Source organism: Hibiscus syriacus, unplaced genomic scaffold (genome assembly GCF_006381635.1).
Source record: "Hibiscus syriacus cultivar Baekdansim isolate YM2019G1 unplaced genomic scaffold, ASM638163v2 tig00110372_pilon, whole genome shotgun sequence".
In the NCBI taxonomy this organism is placed as follows: domain Eukaryota; kingdom Viridiplantae; phylum Streptophyta; class Magnoliopsida; order Malvales; family Malvaceae; genus Hibiscus; species Hibiscus syriacus.
In genome coordinates, this window is record NW_024062709.1 from 453,452 (window position 1) to 465,313 (window position 11,862).

The 11,862-nt window shown below is 33.9% G+C and overlaps 1 protein-coding gene and 1 long non-coding RNA gene across 2 annotated transcripts; both read left to right on the top strand.

Moving 5' to 3' along the window:
• The first annotated feature begins 389 nt into the window (after positions 1-389).
• On the top strand, positions 390-2,220 carry LOC120121453. Its single transcript, XR_005515989.1, has 4 exons — positions 390-714; positions 823-884; positions 1,025-1,066; positions 1,227-2,220. It is a non-coding gene; the product is annotated as an uncharacterized LOC120121453 (long non-coding RNA).
• Positions 2,221-4,587: 2,367 nt separating this feature from the next.
• On the top strand, positions 4,588-7,751 carry LOC120121452. The gene is made up of 5 exons (XM_039140805.1): positions 4,588-4,608; positions 4,697-4,749; positions 5,042-5,079; positions 6,620-7,024; positions 7,408-7,751. The coding sequence occupies exons 3-4, from the start codon at positions 5,054-5,056 to the stop codon at positions 6,939-6,941; spliced, it is 348 nt and encodes a 115-aa protein (XP_038996736.1). The 5' UTR covers positions 4,588-4,608; positions 4,697-4,749; positions 5,042-5,053; the 3' UTR covers positions 6,942-7,024; positions 7,408-7,751.
• The last annotated feature ends 4,111 nt before the right edge of the window (positions 7,752-11,862 follow it).

Genomic DNA, 11,862 nt, shown 5'->3' on the forward strand with positions numbered 1-11,862 from the left:
AGTAAGCAACGCGAAAGTGAGTCAAAACGTTCGATCACTCGAGGCTGATCGCGCGATCGAAATACACTGTAGTACACTAAACCAAGTTAAACAAAAGCATGTACCTTTTCTTTCTTTTTCTTTTTCCCATTATCTAAGAATCCAACGGTTTAGATCATCTCCTTGGGATCAAATCGAATGGTTCAAGTTAAACAAAAAAGTTTGCTTTTTTTAATTTGGACTATTTGTTGTAGACATGACAGTTCTTTTGATTTGGATGACTTTGTAAGCAGTTGTGGTGGAAAAAGAGTAGCGTATAGAGGAGCTCCTTTGCAGCTTGGCTTCGGGATTGTAAATCAGCAAAGTATTCAATTTCCTTGATCATTTCTTCTCATTTTCTTTGTTCTCTCTAAAGATTTTCTGGGTTTGTTTTTTGTATGTTCATCTTTTTTCCTGCATTCCAAGCTTTTTCTTCTTCTAGAATTGAGGTTTAAGGTTGACTGAATTCTTTTGCTCTTATTTTTGTAAATTTGTTAAGAAAAATCTAATCTGGGTTTTCAATATTTTGATCTGCAAAAGATTGGATTTACAGGCGAGACGATCAATTGGCTCCGTGATGCATTATAAAATTGCAGTTCACTTGGTTTTAAAGAAACAGAAAACAAGGAATTGTAAAGGGAATTAAGGAAAATTGAAAGGCAATATGCAAGCCGAAAATGGAGCAAGAATCACCAGGTAAAGGAATCTATTTTGATGATAAAGTTTCACTATTCTGCTCTACTTTTTTTTTTCTTGGTTCTTGTTGTGCAAAATAAGTAGTAGTGAAGAACAAATGTTTTGCAGAAGGAACTTGAGGATCTGATTGTTGCGAATAGTCAAGATACTCATTTGGTCTTGATATCAAGGTAATTAATCTTACCATTTTGAGTTAAGTTCCAGAATTTGTTATGGTTTGTTTTCCACCGGATTCGAATACAGTACATATCTCTAATGAAAGTTTCATGCACACAATTGACACTGATAAAAATCCCCGTATATTTTGCAGGATGAACCTGGAATGGACTCTGGTTTAGGACATGATGAAGAGGTTATTGCTTCTATGCTTTGAAAATCTGGAAAATTATGACTTCTTTTGAAAGCATCTATAAGTTCTACTCGAATAATCTTCGAGTTCATATTTGATACATTGATAATATATTTTAGTGTTAAGAATCTTGAGATAAATATATTCCAACTTACTTTTTCAGTTGAATGGTATGGGGCTGGATGACTTAGTGGATGATCGCTTCCTAATGACGAAACAATTCCAATGAATTCTCTGAATGTCCAGCAAACTTAAACACCATGGCTGAATTTCTTATGAAAATTGATGAAGATGTTGCAAGCAATGTCGATTTCCCGGACTTTATGATCTGCTTCAATGGGAGCAAAAACCGATTGTAGGATACCGTTTTCCATTGTCTCTGGTACCTACTGTGGAAAGAATCATCAATATTCATGGCGATGTTCGGCTTCGAGTTCGGTGAAGAACTCGAATATTAAGAGGAAAATCTATTTGTTTTTGTGTGCCACATCAAAGAGATGGAGGATCTAAAGCTCCATGAAGTCAGTGAGAAAAAGATGCTGATATGGAGAGATGCCATTAAGGATGCCCTTCAAATCATTTCAGGTCGAGTTTGCAATGTGCCACTTGAAGAAATTGCTCGAGCTTACTTCGTCGCATTGGAGCGCAATTGTTGCAAGCCATTGGCGACAAAATGGATGCCTTGCATGAGGGTACGTGCTGAGGCATTCGAGGGTTTCAAGGACTGTTGGCTGATGCAATGGACTTCCATGGGCAACCTGTGAGCACTGGTTTGTTCCCTGACTGATCTTTCAGTACTCCCCATGGCAACACTTTGCTGCATTTCTAGCTAGTTTAGGTGATTTGTGTGGTTATGGATATGACTTTTCATGTAATAAGAGGCATAGGCTTTCATCTGGGAGTCTGATTGGAGGCATCTCGTCGTATTGAAATGTCGTTTTATGACTACATTAGTCATAAAACGACATTCTTAATCCGGTTAGATTTGGATGCCTCGAACAGAACTCTCAAATGGAACCAAAGTAAAACCTATTTTTGAATCCTAACTTAAAAACCAAAAAGGGTTTTTAGGTTAAGGGATCAAGGATGCGTTTTGTACCTCAATGAAGTACTTTGATGGACTACTTGTATTTTATGTTTAATATTTGCTGGTTGAACTTGAGCTATATGTAATAATAATGGCTTTTGAGTTTGCAGAAGAAGAATTTTGTTCTGATATAATTAGTAATGGTAGTAACCTTTGCTTATTTTGTGGTTACTATTTTTGATGAAAGTGAACAAAATGAGTTCTAATTTTCATAAACGAGATTTAAGTATTACTTTAGGGTTGATCAAATACTGAATTATTTATCACCCAACAATAAACAAAATGCTTCAAACTTTTATATATAATTTTTTAATAATATGAGATAAATATATGACTGTATTTGTTTAAAGATAACACTCTCAACCTTTCGATATTTGATTATTCACACTTCTGATATCTATGATGTTCGAACTTGATTCTTCAAAGAATAATAACAATTCATTTACTAACAGACTCTCAACCTTTCGATATTTGATTATTCACACTTCTGATATCTATGATGTTCGAACTTGATTCTTCAAAGAATAATAACAATTCATTTACTAACAGAGGTTACTTTGATTTATGCAAAACTTTTTTATATTTTTATATTATTTAAGGGATAATTTGAAATTTTGACTATTATGAAAAAGATATATTATATTATGAGGTAAAAATTTACTAATTGGAAATTTGCAATTACTCTCATATCTTTTTTGAAGAGAATAAAGATTTAATGTGTTAATTTAGACGGCTTAAGAAAGTGAAATTCGATGATTAAAATATAAAAAAAAAACTCTTTTTAATATTTTTTACTAAAAATATTTAATAATAATTGATAGGGTAAATTATACATAGTCCGTTTTTGTTTTCAGTCTAATCGATTTAAAAATTAAATATGTTTGATCTCTTACGTTATTGATATGTTTGATTTAATCCCTTAAACTTTAATTCCAATTAACCCATTAAACGAAAGTCTTAGATGATAATTTAATAGTAATTAATGTACATTATATTAGATATTTAATTTAATTTTAATGATAGGATAATATATTTGTAATAATATTTTTAATTAAATAATTAAATTATAGTTTTAAAATATTTTATTTATATCGAATAATAATCGAATCCATTGAGATGTATTTTATTTATAATAAATGTTATAATGAGGTATTAAAAATATGGGTAAAGTACACAAATGATCCTCTAACTATAGAGTAGTCAACTATTAAAAGTTATAAAATTACCCTCCGACTATAGATTGTTGCTTATTAAATCCATTAACTATTAAAGTTACAAAATAGTCACTCGACTCTTCATTATGTTCCAAACTCATCATTTTTAGTTAAAAATTAATGATATTTTGAGATGGACGTTAACCTACAGATTGTAAATGAAAAAAAATGATCTTAGAATTACACGACTATCATATCACATTCATCATGTTAACGTCCAACTTAACAACCGTCAATTTTTAACAAAAAAGGACAAGAGTGTATATAATGATATATAGAGTGACTATTTTGTACCTTTTAATAGTTGAAGGACTTAACAAACAACAGTCTATAGTCATAAGACCATTTTGTAACTTTAATAGTCAAAGAATCTAATAAAGTAATAATCGATAGTTGAGGGGACCATTTCTGTACTTTATCCTAAAAATTTTCTTTAGGGCGGAGGCATGGGTGAAAAATGTGGAAGAAGGCAATCCTCAACGTCTGGTTGTTATTCAACTGTTTGTCCCTCCCAAATCGACTCTGAAAGCTCATTTCTTCAGTAAAGCCAAAATCCATTCACATTTCCGATAACAGTGCTCCATAATCTCGATTCTGACTAACGATCATACATATGTCAAATTTTCGATTGTAAGTTCCTCTCTCTGTCAATAACAGTTCAACTTCTCTGTAGATACGATACGAATGAATTATATTGCATTTCCTGTTGTTTAAGTCTCAGTTTACCATTTGAAAAAGGCTGGTCTTTGCAATTCTGGTTTCAAATGCTATAGAGAGTTTTCCTTTTTTTTAGTTACAGTATCAACTTTGCTCGTCTTATTGGTACCTTGTTTCATTTGAGTTATCAGGAGATTTTATGTTCCAGATACCCTTTCGTGGCCTCTTTCCTCTGTGGTGGATTATATGCATTGCCAACCAAACACATTGCTGTCAAACTACCATCAATTTGTTGTGAAAAAGTATTTCCTCAGATTCCTTTAGATGTTCCTTGAGTTTTCAACCTGTTAGAGCCTTGCAACTTCCATGGGTACTGGGGAAAGATTCATGTTGCAACAGCTGTTGGTCGAAAGATAGTATAAAGTCGAAACAAATTCGAAGCTCGGGTGAGGAGGCTCAGGTATATGTTTTCTGTAGCTCTCAGGAATACTCCAATGATGAGACTTCAAGGAAGAGCAAAGGAGGAGGAAGATAGGGCTGGCGAATAAAGGAGGGGCCGTGGAACAAAGGCCGGAAACATAGTGCTGGTAACAATGCTCTAAAATTAACTTAATCTCTTTGGTTTCAATCTTTATGCGGTCAGTGAATTCCTTGTTTAAATGTTGTATCTTGCAGAGACACGATTACGAATCAAGCAACGAACCATAGAAGCCTTGAATGATCCCAAGGTGATGCTATTGTCATATAAGATTGAAGCAGTTTTGGGATGTTTTTATTTTTCGCATGGTTACTCTTGAAATAGGGGTAAGCATCCATGATATGTTGACAAACAAATAAGAGTTGTTCTCACTATATCGAGCATTATCAGTTGATATTGATAGGCATCAATTTTAGAAGGTTCTAGCAGTAGTATTTTTAATAGAGGCTAGTTTTTCTATTGGCAGCAAAAAGGTGAAATCATCATCATTTATTATCTTCATTATTATTTCATTGAAATTTTACCCATCCCTTGTTTTCCAGGTTAGGGAGAAGATGTCTGAACATCCCCGAACTCATAGGTAATTTTGCATTTGAAGAACTTAACAAAAATATTTGCTATTGGAGTTTCATTAAGCATTGGACATGGAATTGGTTTCCCCATTTTAAATTTAAGTGGTGTATTCAAAATCCTTAGATCTAAAAGCTAAAGCCTAAAGTTATGTTTTCTATAACTTTCACCGCATACATGCCATCTAGATGATGTATTAAAATTTAATGGGACCAGCACTAAGCCTTATATGTTTTAATATTATCTTGTAATATAACAACGTTGCCAGGAAATGAGCTTTGATCACTGTGTCAATGATTTTAATTACTCTTGGCTGAAAATGCATCCTTTCTGTAGTTTATATCAACTTTCTTAGTCATTTTCTCTTCATAAGCACTTGGAATGAGCTTTTCTAACTTTAAAGATGAATTTGGATGCCTTTGAAACAGTGTTAAAGTTTATGTTGGGATTTTTGAAGCTCAATTGATCAACCGAAAAAGTTTTGAGAGAGGGTAAATTGGTCAAATAAAAAATTTGGGAGTATGGAGAGAAAGTATAGGAAATTTACACAACGATTTATAGTGGTTCGACTTTTCAACTAAGTATACATCCACTACCTTAGCTCTACACTAAGGATTTTCTAACAATTCACTAATTGTTTTTTCTTTTTCTAGGCTCAAGAGTAACTTTTTACAACTTTGTAGTTTTCAATGGTTAAACTAGATCTACAACCCCTTTTATAAAAGGATAAAGAAATGTAAACAAGAAAAACTCTAAAAGGTAGGAGTTTACAATTTAAGCTCACAAAAACACTTATATAGAAGAGAAGGAAAAAAATAAGATTGAAAGAACTTTGCTTGACGGTTAAGAAGGGGTTTTTTAACGAGATCCTTTTCCTAAAAAAAAAGAATGAAAGAGTTTTTCTCTTGATGTGGATTGTTTGGATAGGTGTTGTAACCTTCTTTAAGTGTCCTCAACTTGTTTATATATGTTGGAATGTGTTTTTGGACGTTTCTAGCCGTTGGATGTTTTGGAGTCGTTGGTGATTAATTTTCTACAAAATAAAAATGTCCGGACCAGGGAGTATCGCCACTCGAGCTATGAGTATCGATACTGCTCTAATAAAAACTAGTTGTTATATGACCATTGGACAGGGAGTATCGATACTAGGGTTTGCAGTATTGATACTAGTATCGATACTCGAACAATATCGATACCAATTTTGCATACCGGAATTTGAACACATTTAAAACCAAAGGGCAGTATCGGTACTGCCATGAGAATATCGATACTTTCTTTACCTTGGGTATCGATATTACAAGAATAATATCGGTACTATTCATGTGGTATCAATACTGTAAGCACAATATCGATACTTCTTGCTTAGAAAACAGTTTTGTGTTCGAATTCAAGTTTTATGGACTTTGAATTATTTTTAAAAACTTTTAATAAATTCAATTTAGTCCAAAAACTTTTTACCCTTAAATTTGTTATATCAAAATAGGTTGAACAGTTTACAATAAACCTTACTTCTAAAGATCATGAAATAGAGGATATTATAATTCCTGCAGTGAGGAAAGCAAGGCAAGAATTGGGTCCTCAGTGAGGCATGCTTGGGGCAAGCGTTTGAAATGGAAACGGTTAGGGGAAATATTCTTTCTATCGTGGATGGAAAGTATAGCTGAAGCTGCTAGGAAAGGAGGGAGTGATCAGGCGGAGCTAGAATGGGATAGCTATGATAAGATAAAACAAGAAATAGCTCTTGAACAGCTTCAGTGGGCTACAGAAAAGGCCAAGGGAAAGGAGATAGCAAAGGTAAGAGCAGAAAAAGCAAGAGCAGAAAGGATGGCAAGGAGAAAAGAGCAGAAGAGAGAGAAAAATCAAGAGAATTAAAGAGAAAGAAGCAAGAAAAATCAAAGAAAGATGAGAAAGTGGCAGACCCCGAAGGGAGGAAACTTAAGCAGAGACTACAAATGGTAAGAAACCTCAGAAAGACTTAGATTTGAACCCTCCAACCTGCAGAAATTTTAACGTAGCAATTATTGCTTGTTCATAGATGTCATTGCATGGAGCTTAATGTTCTTTGTGGATAGGTTCATAACTCTTAATTTTTTGGCCAATCATAAATAATAAGGCTGTTTCAGAAAGTAACATGTAATTCTCTAGTTTCCCACAGAATGGATAAAATTGCCTGAATATGTGCCATGTTCTTATTGTTGTCATCCTATTGAATTAGAGGCATGTAGCTTGCAAAGGACTTGAGCTTATAGAACTATAGTTAGTAGTTGGCCTATAATAAATCACTTATTTTCAAGGTTGCTTAACTCATTTTCTCTATGATAATAACTTCCATCCTTAGATCCTCAAAAAGAAATCCATAAGTAGTCAAGTCAGTATTCAAGGAGACAGAGCGCATGTCCAAGCCCTGGAGAAATTGAATATAGACCTTATAAAGAGAGAGAAAATGCAAAGAGAAGTTCCTCTTGCGGAGCAGATCAAAGCAGCCAAAAGCAGAAGAACAGAACCAATCTCTGCAAAGATTCTAGCAGTCTCATCATCCTTTCTCTCATATAATACAAGACTAGAAGAGTAAGCTCCAAAAATGTTTGTTTCTCTAAACAAAATCAAAGCATGGTGTATCATACAGAAGGTGATTTCCCATTTACTAGCTTCTATTACTCCTATGGATGATATGTGTTCATTCAATGGTTTCTTTAGTGGATGCTTTGCACTATCTTCTTCTTCATTTTTGAGATATAGAGTTTTTCTGATGCTTCCCCATGATATTATTGAAACTAGTATGTACTTGTAAAATCACAGTAAAGCCTGTTGGATATTCTTCAATTCTGTTCTACTCTTTTGTGATGCCATTACACAGTAGCTGACAAACAAATTCCATTGTTTTGTAGCATTTCAGTTCTCAAATGGGTACGTTACTACTTCTGATCTTTGCCCAGTTTTACAGGGTTTTTCTTCTTCTTCTTCTTCTTCTTCTTCTTCTTCTTCTTCTTGCAGCCATATTTAAAAGTATTGAAGAAACCTGTTAAACTACAGGGATTCAAGGAATACTTTTTTAAAAAACCTCTTGATTGTAAAACAAGTCTTCTTAGACAAATTTCATATCTCCACTGTTAAAACTGAAGATGAGATCCCCATAAAAGAAATGTATTTAATTTTCGTTCAGGGAAAAACATGGATGGAAGTTGCTTTATCTATTGCCCTGTAATTCTTCTGTTTCATGTATCGCTGCTATCGTCTCCAACTCGGTCAGGAGGGGGACTCGGCCATTGTTGACTTACTGGATTTTCATGTAATATTATAATTTGTTTAAGTATTCATTCGAGTGTTTTTATAATAAACGAATTTGAAGGGGGAAAATATTACAATATCACTCGTTACCATTATCACCCAAAGATGGTATATTTGATTGTAACTGCAAATATTAATGTCATGTATGTGAGTGAATCTTATTTATTTAATTAAAACGGTTGTTTATTTTTATTTTATACAACTAAAATGGTGACTGAAAATATAATAAAAAAGCAATGACAAAAGCATAGTGGAAAGGGAGAAGTATAGATTACAAGGCAGAAAAGATCAGTCGGAGGAAATTTCTTTTAATCTTATGTAATTTTCTCTGCCATTGCCATCTGTTACAGAGTGGAACACTATTCGGGTTTTTTTTCAAAGCCTCACCAGTTTTAAAACTTGGGGTTTCCTTTATATTTTAAGCTGATGAAGCCAAAGGAAAAAGTAAAAAAAAAAAAAAAAAAAAGCCTGATTTTCTGCTTTCTTAATATCTTTATGTTATGATTCTCTCTCCCTTTTTTTTAAGATGAAAATATTTCAGTTTCTCAGCTCTTCAACCCTACATTAAAGTTTGCTTACTTTTGCATGTTGATCAGAACATGCATTATAGAGTGAGCTCTCTTTTTGGGGTTTTGCTTTTGGATAAAATTTTGGGTGTTTGGGCGATTGGTATTGGATTAATGTATGTGATTTTTATTTTCTGTTTTTGGGTTCTGGGTTTTGATCTGAATCTTGTTTGCTTTTCTTGGTCCTAGAACATTTCAGATTTTCATTTAGCATTTCTGACGATCTTGTTTTGTTTTTATGCCCAGGTTATACATGTTTGATGCTTGATAAATTGTGATGAAAAATTTAAAAGTTTGACTAAAACATTAAAGAAATTAAAAAATACATCTGTCGTTTCTTTTAACTGATGCATTACTGGGTTCTGCTATTCTTGGTAATGAACTAATGACATGAAATTAAATACATGCTCATCTATATTTTCAATTTTTCGTCCATTTCTCAAGATGCTAAGAATGAGCATTTGATTTTCTACTTCACAGTGCAAGTACTTCTCTATATTGCTTGTGGTTCGAATTTGGATTTCGTTGCAGTAAGAGTATGAGCATTTTGATTATCTGTGTTTTCTATTTCCTTTGTGATATACAGCTTGTTTCCCCATGACCTGGAATAGGAGGCTAGTCGGTTTCATAATGTAGGCATGCATAATAAATTAATAATGGCAATAGTGATCGAATATTTCTGTTATTTCTAGTGCAAAAAGGAGGAAACGTCACCCAAGTATCAATGGTTGGAGTTGAACTTCGAGTCAAATTGAATTATTTGGCATTTTCTGAGTGAAAGAAGTTTGTTGCCTTTTCAATCTTCCATATCTAGTTCATTGTTTTGAGTAGAAAGAATAGGAGGGTAGGGGATTGGGAAATGCTTTAGAGGCTTCACGAAAAGAGTGTATAGTTTGAACTATATGTTAGTTAACAATGAAATTGAACTATTGAAATCTTTATGTATGAAATAAACTATCAGGACTCACGTATGATACTGGGAAAAGCTTTAAGAATCCTCAATGGATTGATTCGCATATTGAACAAATTTGGTGACGAATATATGTATGTTACACTGATAACCAATGCAGTGTTGCCACATTCCAAATTGGTTGAAAATTAAAATTATTGAAAATTAAAGATCATGGTATCGATTGAGTGCCATCACCATTCATATGTTTGTTTTATGTTTCCATGCATCTTTAGTATCTTTACTATTTATTGCTCTGTTTTAGCTAGACATTCTGTTTACTGATCATCATTCAATGTGTTATAGTGCATTTTGAATATCTCCATGGAGGAAACTTATGGCAGTTTTCTTTGCTATTGTCTTGTATGGTTCCTTTATGCAGAACATAAACATAGAAACCATAACATGCTTTTAGGTTTCTTCTGTTTTATATTTCTTTATGATTTTTCTACTTGGTTACTTATGGCTTGATTTATTTCGTATTTATGGATTTTCTTCATTGACTTTAATGTTCATTTATGCTACTACTTTATTGCAGAATTAGCAAATCTCATCATACCCCTCAAAATTTAATTTTACATTTTTAATGTTTTAAGATCATTTAGGTTTTATGGTTAGTTAAGCATTTGTTATGGCAGAAAATATCTAATGCTTGATCTTATTGTTGGCATATAGATCGGCCAAAGTGAGACTGCATTTAGCAGAGATGTCATTCAGTACAGATTTTGAAGATTTGCGTGATGATGGTTTTGAGGGGTCGCTAGATGAGCACAAGAATTTTACGGAAGTTCTCGTTGGAAATGATACTGGCAGCAGAAGTAAAAGGTGTCTTGTTACTGGAGCTGTTAATTTTGAGAGTAGCAAGAATCCAGAAGCATCACAGTGTTCTAACAGTGGAAACTCGTCTGTAACAAGCCGATCTAGCTCAAAAATGTTATACAAGGAGGATACCAATACAAAAAATGAGAGTTGTGGCTGGGTTTCTGCATCAGGGAGCTTTCCTGAAAGATTTGCTCTGGCAGAGGGAGAGGACCAGAATGTGAGTTTCAAGCGAATGAAGTTTTCCACTGGTGAAGTTTCCATGGATGAAGCACAAAAGAGAAAGGCTTTGAATGCATCGTTGCGGCATAAGGAAATAATTCTTGGCTTGGCCTCAACATCTACAAATTCTGCTTGTCAGAGAGCTACACTCCATTTGGTTGAATCTTCTGTAGAAATGTGCAGGGATGTTGAAATGGAACATATACATGTTAGTAAGTCCAGAATACAAGATTCAGACGCAAGTGAAAGAAAAGAAGTGGTACTGGGTAAAGCTATTGCATCACCTGTCTCTGAGGAGAGTTTTGCTTCGATGCTTGTTGTTTCAAGTCCAGCAACTGCTGTGGAGAAGTTTGAGTCTCCTTTTTGTGCTGAGGAAAGAAGCAATTTATGTAAATCATTTGGAGTGGACGGTTCTGTTATTTCTGGGGCAACCCAGTCTAAGAAGGATACTCGTCTTCTGTAGAGGCATGCTTTTCATGTACTAAAAGGAGCAGGCTGGTCTATAGAGAGGCATAAAAGACCCAGTAGGAGTTATTGGGATACAGTTTATAGATCACCTGATGGGAGACTATTTCATGAATTCCCTAAAGCTTGGAGTTTTTGCGGTCAGGTTTTGTTGGCTAATATATGTGACTACGTGCTGGAAAGTGATGGTAAAAATAGACTGATATGATCGAGTTCTGGTAAGATCTATTAGAGACATTGTTGAATATCGACAAAGAAGTTAACCAGGCAAACATTCAAATGCATTGGCTCGACATTGGACTCTATTAGACCCCTTTGTAACTGTTGTATTTATTAATAGGAAGATTGGTTCATTAAGAAAGGGAGGTGAGGTTAAAGCAGGAAGAAGTTTAGTTATTGAAAATAACAAGAAAAATGATACTGTTTTGGCACAGCGAAAAAGAGGTACTACGAGAAATTTATGTTCTCTGGGAAAGATGCCAAT

Excerpts from the sequence above, each read along its gene's own strand:
- LOC120121452 (XM_039140805.1), top strand. The coding sequence starts at position 5,054 with ATGTCTGAACATCCCCGAACTCATAG. Across the intron at positions 5,080-6,619 it reads GAACATCCCCGAACTCATAG|TGAGGAAAGCAAGGCAAGAA; the intron begins GTAATTTTGCAT and ends TAATTCCTGCAG.